At 39.4% G+C, this 20,994-nt stretch overlaps 1 protein-coding gene across 2 annotated transcripts in view; it reads right to left on the bottom strand.

Moving 5' to 3' along the window:
- LCTL (lactase like) overlaps positions 1-20,994 on the bottom strand; it is a 113,797-nt gene that overhangs the window by 47,381 nt on the left and 45,422 nt on the right. For both annotated transcript variants that reach the window (XM_060777883.2, XM_060777884.2), the window contains exon 2: positions 13,378-13,663. In XM_060777883.2, coding sequence (XP_060633866.2) covers positions 13,378-13,510 — 133 coding nt within the window. In that variant the 5' untranslated portion in view covers positions 13,511-13,663. The remainder of the gene's footprint in view (positions 1-13,377; positions 13,664-20,994) is intronic.

Genomic DNA, 20,994 nt, shown 5'->3' with positions numbered 1-20,994 from the left:
CTGCACGTTGCTTAAGTTGTATTGATCAACCATCTGTGCAGGGTTCCATACTTCGCACTTTAACAACACAACTGTTCAATGCTAAGGCTTCCCGCCAAAATGGAACTGTAGAGGAGAGTCTACTGAACAAGGCAGCACCTGCTGCATATCAGTACTGCCATCTGTTGTGAAGTTACGAAGTTGGAGGCATTACTTTTCATTCAACTCTTGTACTATGCTATATATTTTATTCACAGTGCTGAACAACCCCCATATCTCCAGACTTCCAGTGGATGTGCAAAACCGTGGCTATTAGAGAAGCCTATTGGAATGAAGGAATTCTGGCCTTCAAGTTAGGTTACACTGGAGGATCTAGTAAATGCCTAGAAATGATGTATGTTGTTGGCAGTGGATTGATTAAACCCACCGATCCTGCAATATCCACAGTTCTTAAAGATCCTTTAAAAAAATAGCTTTTGCTTAGTTGAGTAAATGTCAGACCAACATTTTTACCCAAACCCCTAAGTTTATTAACCTTAGTAATAATTGTTCACCAACACTTCTGCCCTCCTTCCACACCCTAAATTGCTGATGAAGAAGAGAAATATAAGAGAGGAGGCAGTAGGATCATAGTGATAAAGAAAACAAGAAGAGGCTTAAAGCAAAGAAGATTGGCCTGTCTCAGTAGTAGAGACAAGCAGCAGATTGCTCTGAAACTGACTGCCATTGCCTCATGACTTGTCCATCCATCATGATGTGCTTGTGGAACATTTACAACATTACAATTGCTATTTAGCTAAGTTACATATCGTTAGACAGGTATTTGCTTGTCTCTTGAGTAATTAAGTACCACCTGTGCATTTTGACTGCAGAAATATGGAACGTACACATACTGTCACAACTTCTACCATTTTTGGAGGAAGAGGAAAAAAAGGAAGAGATGGAAGGAAACTCTTAAGTTATCTATCATGTTTCTAGACAATGGCATTATCAGTGTGGTAATGCCGAAGCCAGGTAGGCTCAGAAATAATGACCAAATCCTGTTAGGCATCACAACAGTGTAAAAATAGTTAGGGAAGTAGTTCTGCCTTCTGAGAGGTTGAATATGTTCCCTAGCTCAGCCAATCATTTCAGTTTACTCCAGATTAATTAAAAACCTGGAAAGATCCGGACCTTAATGTAAGGTTCGGATCTTTCCAGGTAAAGGCCCTGTGGGGACTGAAAATTGAAATCCCCCTCAAACTCCCTACACGTCATTTTGACACACGAGGAGTTTTCATCGGAGTGGCCTAAGCATGCAACCAGACCCCTCAGGTACATTTTGGGGATAAATGGGGTGGGGGCGGGCTCCATGCCATGCACCTCTGGTTGACCTGAAAGGGCATGTAGTCATTCCCTTCCTGGGAAAGCCTGGAGTTTCAGGGAGGTGTGGGGCCTCAATCATGAGAGGACATGGGATATAATATTCCAGTTCGTCCTGGGATTGAGGCCTGCCTGGAAGGGCCCTAAGAATTGTATGCTTGCTCTGCTTACTCAAATTCTTGCTATTTAGCTAAGTCCCCTGCCCAGATACATTGCATTGCTCTCACCCAGTGTTTTTAAACTTTTAATCTTTGCAACCGGCCCTGCCCACTGTGATCAATTTTTTTGTGTTCAATTATTGCTATTTTATATTGTTTGTTGTGCTTATTTATATTGTTCCTTGTATTTTATTTATTTTTTTCTTTATAATTTACTGTTATATTCCTAATAATTGTATTTCTGTATTGTTGGGCTTGGTCTCATATAAGCCGTCCCGAGTACCCTTGGGGAGATAGTGGCGGGGTATAAATAAAGTTATTATTATTATTATTATTATTATTATTATTATTATTAGATTCTGAATACTTTATGCTTTTGCATCATGTTCTGATTGATAGATACTATGGTTCTAGGAAAGAAAGACAAAGCAGATCCAGAAAGTGTAAGTTCACCGGAGCTTGGTCTAAACAGCAGCACAATGGAGAAAACAGCATAACAAACCTATGTTGTGGTGCTATCTAAAGCAAAACAAAGAACCATGGAGCTGGTTTAACAAATGAACAACTCAAATTCTTCTCTGTAATATATAACTCAACTTTGTCTGTAGTGTGATTGTGTTAGGTTGAGCACTATGCTTGCCCCTGTCAGTTAGTTACATGGAATGGGGGACAGGTAACTGAGCGGTGGAATGACATCGGGAGACACAGAATAAGTAGGACTACATTCTGCAAGGAAAGAGGGGAGAAGGGTAATTTGACACAGGACTGACATTTAGGATGACAGCTCTGTTTCTTATAATGCATAGTTCTGTTCCAAAGATAAGGAAGCATTCATCATTCATTTCTTTAAAAAAACATTATTCATAAATTCAGGTGGTTTTCAGTTTAAGGATAAAGTGCATGAGTGAAAGATGCATGAGACTTCTGAGATCCAACAGAAATAGAGATTAGGAATCATTACAGATTCCAAATTCCATCCCTCTATAGTTGAAACACTCTATTATGAAATATGACTCTGAATATAACTTTATTGAATTGAAATCTTTGTCAAATCTTCTTTATTTCTAACTGCTGTTTTTAAAACTATGACTTACTGGGAATGTGTGAGTTCTATTTGAGGCCACTTTCCGATTAGTAAAGTGTTTCCTTTTCCAAGTATAGGTAAATTAAATGTACAATATTAGTCTATATCAAAGAGCACATTTACGAAAAGACAGATTCATCCAGCAAACAGGCATTTATGGTTGTCTGGGATGTCCTTTGAAAGTCCTGACAGTCTGTTAGAAAGAAAGGAAATGCCATTATAAGCCATGGCCCTAGGCATGGGAGAAGATGAATTAATGTAACAGCGCCTCTGCGAAATGTCTGCCTTTCGCTTAGACAAGCGTCTGCAGGAAAGGGAGAAAAAAAAGGCAAAGGTTTTCACCAAATTAAATTTTACACTAGGTTTTTGCAGCCTTTGCATAATTTTTGTGTCCTGATAGTTTAAAGATATTTCATAGTGATTTCAAAGTCTTTGTTAGAGGTCACTATTTAAAATGTCATTACAGGCTGCAATCATGCATACTTTGGGAGGAGGGAGCTGCTTCTCTAAGCATAGAGCTAGTGTAGCGTAACAGACTGGGCTGTGAACCAGGAAATCCCTAGTTCAGATGTCACCTCTGCCATGAACTCACAAGCTGGTCTCTTATGCAAGCCATTATTTCCTCAGCCTTCTTTACAATGTGGGAATAACAACACTGCCTTATCTTGTAGTGCTGTTGTAAGAATTACTGAGATAATGTAGCTGAAGTGTACTGAAAATCCCAAAGGCCTGTTTTCTTTATTTAATTTTGTAGTGTCATGCACACCAATAGGAAAATAGTGTATAATATTCTTGCAAATAAGTAAGTGAAATGTGGGCAGGACAAAGGGTGCTCACCGATAGACCCTCCTCATCCTGGAAAGAGGTGACTAGTCAAGTGCCACAGGATTCTTTTTCAATGACTTGGATGATGGAATAGATGCCGTGCTTATCAAATTTGATAATGGCACCAAATTAGGAGGGGTAGCTAATATCCTACAGGACAGGGTCAGGATTCAATGGCTGCCATATTGAAGATGGGGTAGACTTGTTTTCTGCTGCTCCAGAGATTAGGACACAGAGCAATGTGTTCAAAGCACTTCACAGAAAAAGTGATTCCACCTGAATCTTAGGAAGATCTTCCTGATGGTAAAAAAAGTTTAGCAGTGGAATACGCAGCCTCAGAATGTGATGGAGTCTTGTTCTCTGCAAGTTTTAAAACAGATATTGGATAGCCATCTGTCAGGAGTATTTGGATTTATTTATTTATTTAAAACATTCATACTTTCTCACCCCAAAGGGGACTCAGGGCGGAGCACAGCATATATACAGCAAACATTCAATGCTGGGACACAAATTCTTATATACATACATAAACATTAAAAACATTTATCAAAATATTAAAATACACCATTTAAAACAGTCCTAGTCATCCACGTCAAGTCTAATTGGCCTGGCTATTGCTGCTTTATTGCCCTGTCCCGAAAGCTTGGTCCCACAGCCAAGTTTTTACCATCCTTCTAAAGGACAGAAGAGAGGGGGCCGACCTGATCTCACCAGGAAGGGAGTTCCATAGACAGGGACCAATCACCAAGAAGGCCCTGTCTCTCGTCCTCACCAATCGTGCCTGTGACAATGGTTGGACGGAAAGCAGGGCCTCCACGGAGGATCTTAATCTCCGTGATGGTTCATAGGGAAAGATGGTTCATAGGGAGTGATGATTGTGTATTCCTGCATTACAAGGATTTGGACTCGACCCTTCCAAATCTATGAAAAACACAACATATTGTGAAGGAAAAGGGGGTGGAAATGGTCCCAAATTTGAAGAGCATGTAGGTCACAATCCTCTAATACAGGACTAATTCTGTGAGTTAGCAGCAAGGCCTCAAACAACATATTTAAGGTGTCATGAAAAGGTAACAAATTAGTATCTGTTTATTTTTGTTGTATTTTCATCAAAATGGAGAGGTGCTTGCGGGACTTTCTACGTCATATGCTAATATGACTTAGCAGACCTTGGGTACTGTGCAGGTTGGCCTGGGTGACTGGCAGCAAATTGTCTTAGACTACTCTTTTCTTTACAAAAGAAAACAACAGAAGCAACGGTAAGGAGAGAAAAATGAAGGCAGGGATAAACAAGGTATGGATATTTCAGCCATAGATAAAATGGCTTTGCTGTAGCACAGGAGGTGAGTGCCAAAGATTTTGTGGAAAACATGGGTTTGGGACAGAGATTTGAGAAAAAGGTGGGTGTCAACTGAGTGCTTCCAGACATATGAAGCAACAAGGGAGAAAAAATATTTGAGAGGGTAGAAGACAATAGCTGCAAAACTGAATAAGCAAAATGTGCATGCATTGGTGAAGAATAAATTATGTGTCATTTGTTATCATCCATAGTTGGTTAAATACTGTTTACTTCCTTTCTGTAGAAAACAAATATACAGCATGGCTCTTTCCCATAGGATTTTTGGGGCAAGTGTATGGCATCAGCTCCATTTTCCATGACACACAGTGACAGTAATAACAAGTATTTGTGTAGTACTTTTTGAGCAAATGGTATAAATCAGTGATTCCCTACTTTTGTTTGACCAGGGATCACTTGACCAGGGACCACTTTGATCAGGGACCACTCTCCAACATTAGTACCAAAAGGGTTACAGATCAGTTTTTATTCAACTTTAGATTTGGTTTGGTTATTTAGGGTGCTGATTCAGAAAACTGCATTGGATAGACCACAACAGCTCTAGTTTCTGATACAGAACATATGCCATCCAGTAGTCGCCATATTTAATAATCTAGAGTTGATGTGGTAGTAGTAATCTTTCATGGGTGGCCAGCCTCTCCCCTCCCAACATCCCCGTTGCCTTGGCACTATAAGAGGGTTTTGCGAGACCAGTTGCTCTTGTTGCCATGTGGTTTTGAGGCAATGGTGTAGTAATGGTGAGGCCGCAGACCATATTTCTGTTCTTGTGGACCACTGGGGGTCCAGAGACCACAGATTGGGCATCACTGGTAAAAATGAAGTGAGAAAATAATGGTTTCAAATTTATTTTGTGTGTCTTCCATCAAGGCCACCACCTTTTCTATGTTATGTTACCTCAACCATTGTTTATATGGTATGATACATGAAGCAGAGAATAGCAAAAAGGTAAGTCTCTATTGCAAGGAGCTTACAATCTAATTTTTGACAGCTAGTGTGATGACAAAGCATTTTGTTTACTAATAAGCAACAACCACGAACTATATGCTTTGGGAGTAATCCTAATGATTCCAAAGGGAAAACCTCTGAGTTAGCAGGCAAAAGATGCTAAATTGCTGCTTTTCAAGAACAGTGGAAGTCTAGTTTGGAGTGTTTTTTTAATTTTTTTTAGCACAGATGTATTTAAACAGCTAATCTGCAGCACTGCATAGGGTGCTTTGATCACAGAAATGAAAGTAGGCTAAAATCTTCCAGTCTTTATAAGAAGTAACATTTTTCAGAGTTTCCTGTCTCAAAAAATTAAAGGGACATTATGGCTTAGAACTGTCTATAAATTAAATATCAGCTACTCTGCAAGATTAATATCTATGTAATAGTTATATACCAGCCCTCAATAAAAAGAGTTTTAATAATCAATTAGTATAATAGAAATTAAAGATGGAAGAGACCTATTAGGAGGTCATCCAGTCCATCCCTTGCTGATGCCAAATTGCTCCCTGAAGTATATTCAGTACTTTAATACACATCTGTCTTATTAAATCTAAGTTTAATGCAAGGTTAAGCATATTTCAGAAACTCGAAGCATACCTAGAATATGTAATATCCCTTCCACAACTGGTCTCCTCATAGACTTGCAGTCACGTCTCGTGTTCTTAGCAGAATTTTATCATAGCTTGAGTGCTCCAATATATCTACGCAGGGTTATTCGGCAAATTGAACTTTAATGTGCGACAACCTTCAAAGTAGGTCAATTATTAGATCAAAGTGCTCTGAGTGTCTCTCAAGGTTCACGTTTTCCTGTGGTTCGGTGACTCAAGGCAATCGTATTTTTGTCAGCTCCTCAGAGCAGTGAAAGTTTTCTAACACATCAACTTTGACATCAATTAAAGATTCAATTTCTTCTCGTGGAAAGATTTAACTCTTCAAACTTTTGCTATTCTGTGCAACAACGGAACATTTAAAAAAATGTAATAGCATGCTTTTTAACAGCATGAATTATTTAAAAAAATATTAGGCCCAGATTTTGAACATGCCATGGATTATGGATGTCTTAGAGAATGCATCTGTCCAGTATATATTGTGCTGTGGGAAGGTAAATGTCTTAGTACTAAATTATATGATTTTCATGCAAAGATCCAGGTTCAATTCTGGGGATTGCCTCATGGGTTTTAAAAAGAATTCCTTCTCAAACCCTGAACAGCTGCTGGAATCTCAGAATATCCTAAATAGATTGCCCAATGGTCTGATTCAGTACAATGCAGATTATTTTGTTTGTTTTTTTTCTGAAAGATTTTAGTCTCGCCATCATGGATCAACACCTGTATTCAGCTGTCAGTTCAGCAGCCAGGAAACCTATATTCTAATACACATTGATATCTCTGGGTCATAAGATTCCTGAAATTGCCCTTTGAGTTTACTAAGTCCATTAGATAGAACTTCAGCTCATTTAAAAGATAACAAATAACTCACACTAGCAAAAAAGCACAGTGAAGGCTGATGTCCTCTGGACTGTGATCTTGCCAAGCTACAAAGTAAAGTATGTAATTGGGCATAGATTTTCTTTCATTGCAGCCTAGAGTTCTTAATAAGAATCTGTCAGTCATGTGGTGCACTTTCCCATAATTAAAGAAACAAATAGGATTTGTTTCCTCTATAAACTTGACTAAATCTAACATCAATAAATGAATGGGACTAATAAGACCCACTCATTTCAACTGGTCTTCCATAGTCTGGACCAGCACTGAATTTCCTCCACATAATGTAGCCCCAATCTTTTTTTCTGACAAACTATACCTTATTAATCTATTAATTGGTAACTATTTTATGTATTCAATAACTTCAACCAAGATACAAACAAAAATATGAAAACCTTTCTTCTTAAATCAGGAGATCTAATGCTACCCCCCCCCCCCCCCCAAGATATAGGGCCAAATTAGAGAAAAATAAACACAAGAGGATATTGATGTATGTATATGTGTACACACACACACGGTATCCCAGACCCTCCAGATCTTGTTGAACTAAAACTCAAAAACATACTTAGACATGAAATGTTAACCAGTGTGATATAGCTTGTTGCGGAAAACAGGAGAAAATGCTCAAAATGCTCTAATAAGGATAAAAAACTAAGCTTACATTTATTGTTTCAGGAACTCTCTCTTGGGACAGAAAAGGGTATAAACAAAATAAGATTACTTAATATTCAGTTGAAGATCCCCTAAGAGATGGTTCTCAACTAATTGACATTTTTTTGGCTGAAGGGACAACATCTTTCCAAAACTATACTACCTAATCAGGTCTCCATAGTTTCCAGTTGGGTTTTGTTACCAAGCCAGCCTCCACCATCCCCTTTCCATTTGACATTGACTGTTGTTTGATCAAGGAGCATTTGGGATGCCTTTCTAGGGATCGAGCTGGTAGTAGGTATGAGTGAAAAACTGACCAAAAGATGCAGCGCCCATTTGGAAGCAGAAGACCAACAGATAATAATAGAGTTGGGAGGGATCACCTAGCAAACTGGGTAAAAAAAGCCACTACTAAAGATTCTTGTAGATGGCCATCTAACCTGTATTGAAAACCCTCAATCCAGGGAATCTATTCCACAGACAGGTTCAGAGTTCTGGAGATGAACCAGGAAGATAAGAGCAGCAATAATACCTCTTAGATGCTGCAACATGTTCCCTAATTCAACTTGCTGTGTCTGAACAAAGACAACTCTCATAAAAAGTGTTCTTTCACTTGTTAGTCATCATTGTATCCTCATCTGCAAGAGGAGGAACTAAGTGAACAGAGCAAGCAATGAATGACAAATACATTGGGGAAAAAGATAAACTGGAATGTGAATGTTTCTTTTAATTTTGGCAACTAACGGAAGAGAACTAAGACAATTTTTTAAAAAAGGCACCATACAACTAGCAGTGGCACACAACTTATAGGCCTCAGGACACATAGACTTTACCTAATTTTCTAGTTCCAAGAATTCCTCCTCCCCTTCCAAATTAAAAATATTCCTGGAAGTTTCCAGGATGCAGAATCCACCTCTAAAAGAAGATATGAAAGCTCTTTCAAGTGAAACCTTGAGGTGAGAGGATGACCTTCTGGTCACTTCCAGCGTTATGGAGGTTTAAAGTCCTCAATGGTTCTTAAGGGTAGAAAATTGGCCACTGAACCCACCAAGCTGAACCTACTCTCAATTAGAGCTTCATCTAGAGCAGGGGTTTTCACTTTTTTTTCCAGTTGCGAAGCCCTTTTTGAAGCAAAAGTTTCTTGTGGAGCCCCCCAAAAAGTGATATATAAATAAAAATGCAATGTCCATTTGTTAGGGACCTCATATCTCACAAACTATTTATTTATTTATTTAAAACATTTATACCCTGTCCTTCTCAATCCCCGAGGGGGGACTCAGGGAGGCTTACAACTGGCAACAACTGATGCCGCAACATACAAAAGCAAAGCAATACAATTACACAATGAACAAAAATCAATCTAAAACATTGTTATCAGCTGTATAGCCATTGACAGATTGACTACTTGACGGATTGCTACAAAATTTGGATACATTACACCAAATGAACTGACAAGTGTTCTTATGTTAGCAGAACACACACAAAAATGCAGCAACAAGGAAGAGAAGAGCAGAAACTCCTAGAAGATATATATAACAATGTGGTAAAGATGACTGGAATGGAACAAGGAATATGAGATTGGTTATGATTCTACTATGAGACGAAGCGGATTTTTTAGTGTAACTTTGTAATTGTTGTATTGTTAATATGTTGTTTGTAATTGCCTTTTTGTAAATTGCCTTTATATGTGTTGTACACCGCCATGAGTCGCCCTAAAGGGCTGAGAATGGCGGTTAACAAATGCATCAAATAAATAAATAAATAAATAAATAAATAAATAGAAGATGTTGCAGCGCATGTGCAAGACAGAGTCTTCTGGCCCCACCTCTCCTTTGTTCATCCTACATTGAGCATGCGCACATGGGGTCCCTTTCTTGGCTTTTTATGCCTGAACTTGAGATCCCAATGCAGGCGCATGTAGATCTCCTTTTTTTGCCCTCCAGCTCGCACCCCTTGCCTTCAGAATTGGAGACAGAAAGCTTAGTTCCACCTGTATTTCCTGGGCTACCTAGGTGGGTTTAGTAACAAGAAGGGGCGGTTGACAAGTAGGAGACTTGCCAGGAGGAGCAGGAAAGAAATATGGATTCTTTGGCCAAGTTGGGATGACAAGAATGCCAAGACTGTTTAGCTGCAGGTAGAAGAGGGAATGTGCCTCTCTAGTAAACACAGCTAACAGGAACCCACTGTGGTTCACCACACAGCTTCTCCGAGGCCTCCTGCACCTCAGGTCCCTGTTTTGGATTCCCATGGCAGTGATGCATGCACGTGGCCCACAGCTCAAGGAAACCTTCTTCTCTATCCTTTCACTGGGCCACAGCAACGTGTGTGTGTGTGAGTGCACCAGGCCAGTGGCAGATAGATGGAGAATGTTTGTGTGAGTTAATTGCAAAAAATCACGAACAAATTCCCATGCACACTGCACATATCTTGTTTGCAGGGCAAAAAAAAAAAAGAAAGAAAGAAAGAAAGAAAAAAGGAAGGAAGGAAGGAAGGAAGGAAGGAAACAATTAATTTTAACCAACATAAATATAACAGTATTTCAGTGAGACCACTGGGGCCATCCCTGTCCAACCTCCTTCTGCCATGCAGGAAAAGCACAATCAAAGCACCTCCAACAGATGGCTACACAGCCTCTGTAATAATAATAATAGGAGCAACCCCAGGGGCAATCTGTTGGTGTGGAAAAAAAGGCTTTTGGGGGTGAGGAAGGCAGGGAAAGGGGTTTTTCGGGTGAGGGGAATGAGGGAAAAGGCTTTTGGGGTGAGGGAGACAGGGGAGGGAGAGAAGAAAGAAAGAGGAGAGAAACCCTGGAGGGGGAGGGGGAGGAAGAGGGAGGAAGGAACCCCAAGGGCTCCATGGAGCACACTTTGAGAACCACTGATCTAGAACAAGTGCTTAACATTGAAACATGAAGTTGTAAAGCAGATTTTTCAGTCTGAATGCTGTATATTTGAAACATTTCATTTTAAATCCACAGCTTGGAGAAAATCCAAGCCATGACCTTTAAAGCCTTATACATCTTAGACGATCCAAAAGACTGTATCTCTTCACTTGAACCTGCCAGAGTTCTAAGAGCTACAGGAGAATAGGATCACTTCGTGAGGACTTGAGAGCCTTCTCCGTGGTAGCTCTTATTGAAACGTGCTTCCATGAGAGGATAGTCCTTTCCCTTCTTTCTTTTGCAGGCAGGCAAGCAAAGACATATTTAAACAAGGTTTTAATGTATAAGAAGGGGAGCTTTTATTGGGATGTTTTATTTATCTTTTTAATTTTTATTTGCTTTCAAAATGATTTTATATTTGTTTATGAGATTATTTTAATTGTTTTAAAATTTTACTGTGAATGTTTAAAATTGACTGTCTCTGGGTCCCAGTTTGGAAGAAAGGCAGCAAACAAATGAAATAAGTGATATTCCCTTTGTAATATAGCTGAGCATAATATACAAATGTGTATCACCATCTAATAATTACAAATATAAGTAATAACACTCTCCTCAAAATCTAGCATTCTATGTTCAGCAAGGGTTTTTCCCCCCTGTTTTTGGCAGAATATAAACACACCCACACTCCGGAATTATTACAATCTAGGTTCAACTTTAACACTTGATTCTACGAACTGGTCTTGAACACCACCTGAAAAGCAAAAGGAAGAAAGGCTGCACTTTTAAAATCTGTACTGTTTAAATAACTCTCTGGGTTATTACAATAAAATATATTTAATGCTGATCTACAGTCGCTTGGTGACTCTCTGACTGTTTCTAAGCAACTGTTCCTTCTCTTCAACACAAGGGTTATACAAATTTGAATTAAGAGGGTAAAGTTCAACACCACAGTTTGATATTAGATATAGCTGGTACTAGGTTTTAAGACTGCAGAAACATTGAAATGTTACTATAGAATAATGTTAAAAAGAGTCTGGGGAGAAAGAATCAAAAGTAGGAAATGAAGAACATAGCATAAGAGTGATGGAGAGTGTGAAAGAATGCATGGAAAAACCACCGTTGGCCATGTATCGTTGTGTCTATGCACGATGTGTGAATGTGTATGCATTCAAATCTCCTGTATACTTATGGTGACCCTTACCTTAAAAAAAGAGCAGTAAGATATAGCTTCTGCTACCAATAAACAACTGCACATTTGAGAAGGACTTAACTGCTGTTGGATAACCTCTCCAGAAAGGAAGGAACAATCAACAAGAGACTGTCAGACATCACCAAGTGGCTATCAGTTGGCCATTATTTACAAGCAAAAGTCAAGCTATGCTGGCATGTAAGTACAGACAGAAACCTGCTCTTCTGAGAATTATCTCTTTCAACAAGCTGAATGGAACCAGGCATTTGTTTTCTCTTGCTTCAAAAGCTTTCAGGCCCCCTTCCAAGAAGGTGTACCATCTCATTAGAAAGCATTTGGGAGATGTAGATAGTTTGGATCATTATGTATTATCCAGAGATTCTCAAAGATCGTAGATGGGGACACGAGAAGTGTTTGTGTGTTTAAAGTCTTATGTCTATAGTATAGATAACATAGCAATGGCATTCTGAGCCAGGCAGCAATCCACCTGATAACATTTTGACTCAAAGGAAGTACTTGGGCTGGCCATACTTTGAGGACAACTGCCAATCTGTTGTCACAGATTGAGGAGCAGGGTGACCAAAAACTTATTTTGGAGTTCAAAGCTATTGCAATCACAGAGGCTGTGCCGGAAGCAGTTCTCACGCAATGGATTTCAAATAAGGAACTTCAACCTCTGTTCTGTTATGGTGGATTACCATCAATCTGCCCCATCTGTTGTGACACACAAGCTAGGAAAACATTTGAAGACACATTCAATTTTGTATATAAGATATTAGCAAACCAAGACAATACAGCTAAGTATATGCAGAAGTAGATTTCATATCCCTATGAGTGCACAAACATTTTCTAATTCTGGCAATTTATAGGTTTATAAATACATTACTTTGATGTTTGATGCTATTGTAGAAAAGCAAGATATAAATTATTAATTTTTAAAAAACTACATTCAATTGTTAGTCTACTGAATCAATACAGATTACACTTAATGTAGTTTTACCAGGTTCTCATTGAGCCAGTACAGCTAATTTATTTGGAACTAGCAACCAGATTTAGGCTTTTAATTGATATTTTATTTTATAGCTCAGAATTTGTGCAGCAATTCTCAGGTTGCAAGAGTGTGATTAATTCAAACTTTGTTCTACTTCTCTCTGAAGTTGGCATCCATTCCCATTATTCATCAAGAGGTTTCTTTGTTTTGCTGCTGTCCAAAGCAAGAGAAAAATAATGGGAAAAATCTCCTCCAGAACAACATGAGATTTAGTGGCTGTAAACAATAATGAAAACTCCAACTCAAGTACCTCCTTCTTCCTATTGACAAGGGCTAAACCATTATTTCAGTCAATATATTTTAAGCACTCAGTTTCTTCCCCTCCACTACAAACTCTAACTGCAGAAAGATAAAAAGCAAAAGGGATACCTTCAATCTGATAGGCTGCTGTTGATGCTCCCCATGCAAAATCTTCTGGGAAAGAAACATTTTCTGGCTCCCAGTTGCTTGGGGAAGAAGAGGAGAGGACAACATTGGTGGCAGCTGTAGGAGCCAAGGACATGTTGAGAAGATCAGTCTCTCAGGCAGCCTACAGGAGATTCGATGTTAGTCAAAGAAGAAAGAAGTGAAAAGTGTTCTTTGACCCTACAGGATATGCCCTCCTCCGTCATTCATAATCCCATTGCCCCAGGTACAAAGGGCAGCATACAATCTCCTGTGAATACAAAAGATAACAGAGATGGAGTAAGTTTCAATGACTCTTGTCTTGAGCAAACACCCTAAAAAACATCTTAGTGAAAATATTGCAGATTTCGAGGGAGGCCTAACCTAGTTGAAAGGAATATTTTTATCTCCTTCACAGAAAGTTGATTCATCACATATTGTATGTGAGAGAGAGACAATGAGGATTCTTTATTTCAAATACTGTAAATGTCATGAGAAGAAACACTACACAAGTAGGCACTAATAATTCTATAAGTAAAAAAAAAAACATTTCAGCATGCAGCTGGCCATTGAATAGGTGACCCTTTCATGCATACACACATTCCTTATGTGGTGCGAGTAAAAAACAGAGGAACACATTCCTTTCTCTGCAGAGTAAAGACAGTTTTGACACAGAAAATGAAGTGTATCAAGGGTAGCTTATATTCGCACCAAGCAACTACTCATATTATATCATGGGGAATGCTTCTTTATTTTTGATAGTTCAATGTTTAATCCTATTTTAGAGTTTGTATTTTAAAAATGGCGTATTGTACTATTTTTAGTGTTGTTGGCTGCTTTGGGGTCTCATTTAAAAAGCAGGATATAAAATAAAGCAGGATATTAATAATAATGAAGATGATGCATAGGGCACTCTCAATTTCTTCTGGAAGCCTTCTATTTCTGAACACTGGGAAGTACTGTCAAACACACAGTTATGGGATCAAACATAGACAAACTCTATTCATGTCGATGTTTTCTCCTGTTATGGATAGGATTCCAAAAACAGGAAAATAAAAATTATAAAACAAGTGAAAATCCTTTCTGGGAATACAATAAACCCAATCGATTATGGTCAAAATGACCCCGAATAGCCCCATTATTTTAATGGCCACTATCTCCTCATCAGATGGGGTAACTTTTAGCAACACATGCCGGATCCTCTATAGTTTTGTGATAGAACCCTCCGGCGTCCATCCCATGGCATAGAACTACTTCCGGTGGGGCTCTGGCATATCCTGCTGTGGCAACACAAGAGGTTTCCTGTGTTCAACTAGAATCAACGGAGGAAGCCAGGCGGCGGACACTTCCCCCCGTGGGATGACGTAGAGGGAAAGCCAGGTGATGTGAGGTGTGGGATGATGGGTTCCCCACGCCAGCACTGCCGTATTCACTACAAAGTGTGGTGATTAAGGTGCCCATATGATGTGGTTGCATGTAACTTCATTATAATTTCATAGTACTTATTATGACCTGTAAAGCCCTTCATGGTTTGGGTCCAGGACCTATATATAAGCTGTCCAAATCTTAATATCTTTGTGGAGAGGAATTTTTCTCAGTCCTATCATCATTAAAGGCCTAATTGGTGGTGGTATCCAACATCTTTAGAACAGGTGTGACTGTTGCACAAGCCTTAACGGTGCTAATAGTTTCCTGGCCAATGCTGGCCATTCAGTGTTGAATCCACATTGTTAGGTTTTAAAATGTATTTGGTATTACTCTATTTTTAAAAGTCAGCTTGGGTCCTGTACTGGAAGAAAAGAAGACATATATATATCAAACAAACAAAAAAATGTGAAATGGTCTAAGACAGGGCAAATGTTTCACTTGATTTCCTAGTGTTAGTTGGAGAAAGTACCCAACCAACAACAGCAAAATGTTCCAAACAAATTGCTCAATGTATGTTAAGGAGTGGTCATCATATAGCAACTATATAATGGTTGCCTGCCCCAGGTTTTATACCTAGGTTTTTAATCTATCTTCCTTTGACTGAAGTGATTAGGCTATGTGAAAGAATGCAAATGGATTTCCGTTTGCTAGACTGGAAAGTATACTCATTGCAATCTACTATTGAATGGTGATACAAAACCTACCTAAGTCCCTTTGCTTCAATAGGTCTACTTTAGTTTAATCTGGAGATATAATAAATTGAGAACTTTTGAAGCCATGGGAAAATGGAGGCAAGGTTTTTGTAGTTCGGGGTGGAACATTTTCAGAAAACAAAAGCAATATTAAAATCCTTTACAGATTGAAAGTCATTTTGTTCTTCCGGGAATATAATATTCATTATATATAACACTGACATAAAATTATCTTGTTTGGCACAAGTTGAATGTGCCCTACCCAGAATTCTAAAATCCAAAAAAAACTTCAAATTCAAAATTGTACATATGAACGGCTGAGAAAATGACACCTCTGCTTTTTGATGGTCCAGTGTACACAAACTTTGTTTCATGCTCAAAATTATTAGAAGTATTCTGTACAAAATTACCTTCAGCCTATGTGCCAAAGGTGTACATGAAACATAAATGAATGACAGGTTTAGACTTGGGGGCCCTCTCCAAGATATCTTATTATGTATATGCAAGTATCCTAAAATCTACTTTTTTTAAAAAAAATACCTGAAATATGGGACACTTCAGATCCAAAGGATCTCATATAAGTGATACTCAGCTTGAATATTAAAAGTACAGTGTATTCATAATATAATTCAGTTCTTGTGGGTTTTTTCGGGCTATATGGCCATGTTATAGAGGCATTTCTCCTGACGTTTCGCCTGCATCTATGGCAGGCTTCCTCAGAGGTCTGCTGGAGCTGGGAAAAAAGGGGTTTATATATCTGTGGACTGACCAGGGTGAGACAAAAGGCTTTTGTAAGTTGGGCTAGGTGTGAATCTTTTCAACTGACCACCTTGATTAGCATACAATGGGCTGACTGTGCCTGGAGCAAACTCTTAATGAAAGGTGCTTAGAAGTCCCTGCCTGTTTTTCTCTCTGCTGTTTTAATTTTAGAATTTTTTAATACTGGTAGCCAGATTTTGTTCATTTTCATGGTTTCTTCCTTTCTGTTGAAATTGTCCACATGTTTGTGGATTTCAATGGCTTCTCTGTGTAGTCTGACATGGTGGTTGTGAGAGTGGTCCAGCATTTTTGTGTTCTCAAATAAAATGCTGTGTCCAGGTTGGTTCATCAGGTGCTCTGCTATGGCTGATTTCTCTGGTTGGAGTAGTCTGCAGTGCCTTTCATGTTCCTGGATTCTTGTTTGGGCGCTGCGTTTGGTGGTCCCTATGTAGACTTGTCCACAGCTGCATGGTATACGGTAGACTCCTGCAGAGGTGAGAGGATCCCTCTTGTCCTTTGCTGAACGTAGCATTTGTTGGATTTTCTTGGTGGGTTTGTAGATTGTTTGTATGTTGTGTTTCCTCATCAGCTTTCCTATGCGATCAGTGGTTCCCTTGATGTATGGCAGGAACACTTTTCCTCTGGGTGGATCTTCATCTTTACTCTTGTGGCTTGTTCTTGGTCTTTCAGCTCTTCTGATGTCTGAGGTGGAATATCCATTGGCCTGTAGAGCCCAGTTGAGGTGGTTCAGTTCATCTTGGAGGAGATGGGGTTCACAGATTCTTTTTGCACGGTCTGCCAAGGCTTTAATGGTGCTTCTTTTTTGACTTGGGTGATGGTTGGAGTTTTTATGTAGATATCTATCTGTGTGTGTGGGTTTTCTGTAAACGGTGTGACCCAATTGTTGATCTGGTTTACGGATGACTAGGACATCTAGAAAAGGCAATCTTCCTTCCTTTTCTTTTTCCATAGTGAACTGGATGTTAGGGTGGATGCTGTTAAGATGTTCCAGGAACCTGTTGAGTTCTTCTTCTCCATGGCTCCAAATGGTGAAAGTGTCATCCACATATCTGAACCATATAGTGGGCTTTTTGGTTGCTGTTTCAAGAGCTTGTTTTTCAAATTGTTCCATGTAGAAGTTAGCTATGACTGGGCTGAGAGGGCTCCCCATAGCTACTCCATCTTTCTGTTCGTAGAATTCATTGTCCCACTGAAAATAGCTGGTGGTGAGGCAATGGTGAAACAGCGCCGTGATGTCTTCTGGGAACCTCTGGTTGATGAGTGCCATGGTGTCTGCAACTTCGACTTCGACATACGACAGCAGCTATGTAAATCGGAAGCCCTTCCACCCAGGCTTTATGGACTCCCCAAAATCCATAAGGACTCCACCCCACTCAGACCAATCGTGAGTGCCATTGGGTCCCCCACATATGACTTAGCCAAATTTCTTGCTGCACAGTTACAAAGCCACATTGGGCTCACAACACACTACATCAAGGACTCAGCCCACTTCATTGAAAAAATCAGCAATCTCAAGCTAAATACAAATGACATACTGATCAGCTTCGATGTGGTGTCTCTATTTACCATGGTCCCAGTTGCAGACACCATGGCACTCATCAACCAGAGGTTCCTAGAAGACATCACGGCGCTGTTTCACCATTGGCTCACCACCAGCTATTTTCAGTGGGACAATGAATTCTACGAACAGAAAGATGGAGTAGCTATGGGGAGCCCTCTCAGCCCAGTCATAGCTAACTTCTACATGGAACAATTTGAAAAACAAGCTCTTGAAACAGCAACCAAAAAGCCCACTATATGGTTCAGATATGTGGATGACACTTTCACCATTTGGAGCCATGGAGAAGAAGAACTCAACAGGTTCCTGGAACATCTTAACAGCATCCACCCTAACATCCAGTTCACTATGGAAAAAGAAAAGGAAGGAAGATTGCCTTTTCTAGATGTCCTAGTCATCCGTAAACCAGATCAACAATTGGGTCACACCGTTTACAGAAAACCCACACACACAGATAGATATCTACATAAAAACTCCAACCATCACCCAAGTCAAAAAAGAAGCACCATTAAAGCCTTGGCAGACCGTGCAAAAAGAATCTGTGAACCCCATCTCCTCCAAGATGAACTGAACCACCTCAACTGGGCTCTACAGGCCAATGGATATTCCACCTCAGACATCAGAAGAGCTGAAAGACCAAGAACAAGCCACAAGAGTAAAGATGAAGATCCACCCAGAGGAAAAGTGTTCCTGCCATACATCAAGGGAACCACTGATCGCATAGGAAAGCTGATGAGGAAACACAACATACAAACAATCTACAAACCCACCAAGAAAATCCAACAAATGCTACGTTCAGCAAAGGACAAGAGGGATCCTCTCACCTCTGCAGGAGTCTACCGTATACCATGCAGCTGTGGACAAGTCTACATAGGGACCACCAAACGCAGCGCCCAAACAAGAATCCAGGAACATGAAAGGCACTGCAGACTACTCCAACCAGAGAAATCAGCCATAGCAGAGCACCTGATGAACCAACCTGGACACAGCATTTTATTTGAGAACACAAAAATGCTGGACCACTCTCACAACCACCATGTCAGACTACACAGAGAAGCCATTGAAATCCACAAACATGTGGACAATTTCAACAGAAAGGAAGAAACCATGAAAATGAACAAAATCTGGCTACCAGTATTAAAAAATTCTAAAATTAAAACAGCAGAGAGAAAAACAGGCAGGGACTTCTAAGCACCTTTCATTAAGAGTTTGCTCCAGGCACAGTCAGCCCATTGTATGCTAATCAAGGTGGTCAGTTGAAAAGATTCACACCTAGCCCAACTTACAAAAGCCTTTTGTCTCACCCTGGTCAGTCCACAGATATATAAACCCCTTTTTTCCCAGCTCCAGCAGACCTCTGAGGAAGCCTGCCATAGATGCAGGCGAAACGTCAGGAGAAATGCCTCTATAACATGGCCATATAGCCCGAAAAAACCCACAAGAACTGAGTGATTCCGGCCATGAAAGCCTTCGACAATACATAATATAATTGCTTGTTGTACTAAAAACAAGTTGGTTTCATTTCTAGTTGTTAGATTGCTCTGAAACATAATATCACCAATTGTTGCCTTCCATGAAAGACATTAGTGGTTAACATTCATGTTTGTAAAACTTCACTTCCAAGTTCTTCAAAGAACATTTGGGGGAAACGTAGAATTATCACGGAAATCCATTGTTTCTTCCTACCCAAAAACAAACATACTTTCCTCATACAGGGCTAAACTCACAAGGCCCAGTGAAACATATTTTATAAATATCACACTAGATGGCACCATTGCAACTTTATTGTTCAGACTTTGTAAGAACCATTTTATAACACTTATAGTAGTAAAACACAACCATATTGATTCACACTCAGGTCATTATTCATGTTTATTGGGCTGTAGGCAACATGTACCTTTGGAGAAGGAATACAGAGGAGGAAAAAGTCAAACTTAATTAAGTGAATCCCACACTTGCATTATATTGCTTTTATTCACATGGATCTCCTGACTTTGTAAACATTCACCCAGGAGAATTTATCTACTATTGATGGATCACTAACATGCCTTATATGTACGAGTGGAGTTGGCACTTGGTTTTGCCTAGCTCAAATTGTGCAACTTTATGTTTTGTATTTGCACATACACGATCAGCAACACTATTACTATAATATTTAAGAGATTCAACTCTTTACTTTTAAAAATCCTTGTTAAAATCCTCGATACAAATTGAGAAAAATGAGGGAAAGATGGACATTGAGGCAGAAAGGCTGTGGGGTGGCTAACCATCCCAGAAGATAGGAAAGATTGTAAGTAACAGAATAAGATTATTCCCTCCGCTCCCCTCCCCTCCACTTGTGGGATGAAGTCCTTCGTACATCTCTGAATGCTGGTTTTGACCTATAAAGGCTTGTATGACAGTTCTATCTAACAGATCATCTCATCTTGTATGAATCTACCTACACCTTGGGATTCCTAGGATTGTTTTCTTGGTTTCCCCAAAGCTTTGAAGCTCCCAAGCTTGAGAAACTAGAATCACTTAGTCATTAGTGTTGCTGGCAGGCAAAACATTTTGGCCTCACAAACATTTAGAACTGAAGAAAGCATATTTTCCCAACTGTTTTGAAATTTGGAGATCTAGCAAGGTATCATCAGGGGTTGGACAGAGAACTACTGCATATAGAGTAGGGCATTCTCACTTACAGTTTATAGGTATCACGGACCATTATTATTGTGGATGTAAGGAGTGAGCCTTTTTAATAGTGCAAAGTAACAAAGTAATTGAGTAATTGTTCTTGTGTGAGTACTAAATTAAATGTTGGAAAGCAAGAAACAACCACCGTGATACAGCCTGATTTTATAAAAATGCCAATCAGAATTTTTATTTACAAAAAAATGCTTAATTTGGGAATAAGCATTCTTGATAATTGAAATGAAGGGCAATGATAAACAACAACTTTGGAAGGGGTGGGGGAAGCTGTTAATGCATTGTTGAGAAAATGGTATTACTTCTGATCCTATTTAGTAGCTTCATTAATGTTCTGGAAGAGGGAGGAAATGGCAGATTAATTAAATCTTCAGATATTAAGAGTGGGAGGAGCGGAGACATTAGAAACATGGGCAGAATTTAACAATGATGTTCACCTTGGAAAGTGACAAACTA

This window comes from Anolis sagrei, chromosome 5 (genome assembly GCF_037176765.1).
Source record: "Anolis sagrei isolate rAnoSag1 chromosome 5, rAnoSag1.mat, whole genome shotgun sequence".
NCBI classification, from domain to species: Eukaryota; Metazoa; Chordata; class Lepidosauria; order Squamata; family Dactyloidae; genus Anolis; species Anolis sagrei.
This window is presented reverse-complemented; position numbering and strand designations above follow the sequence as displayed.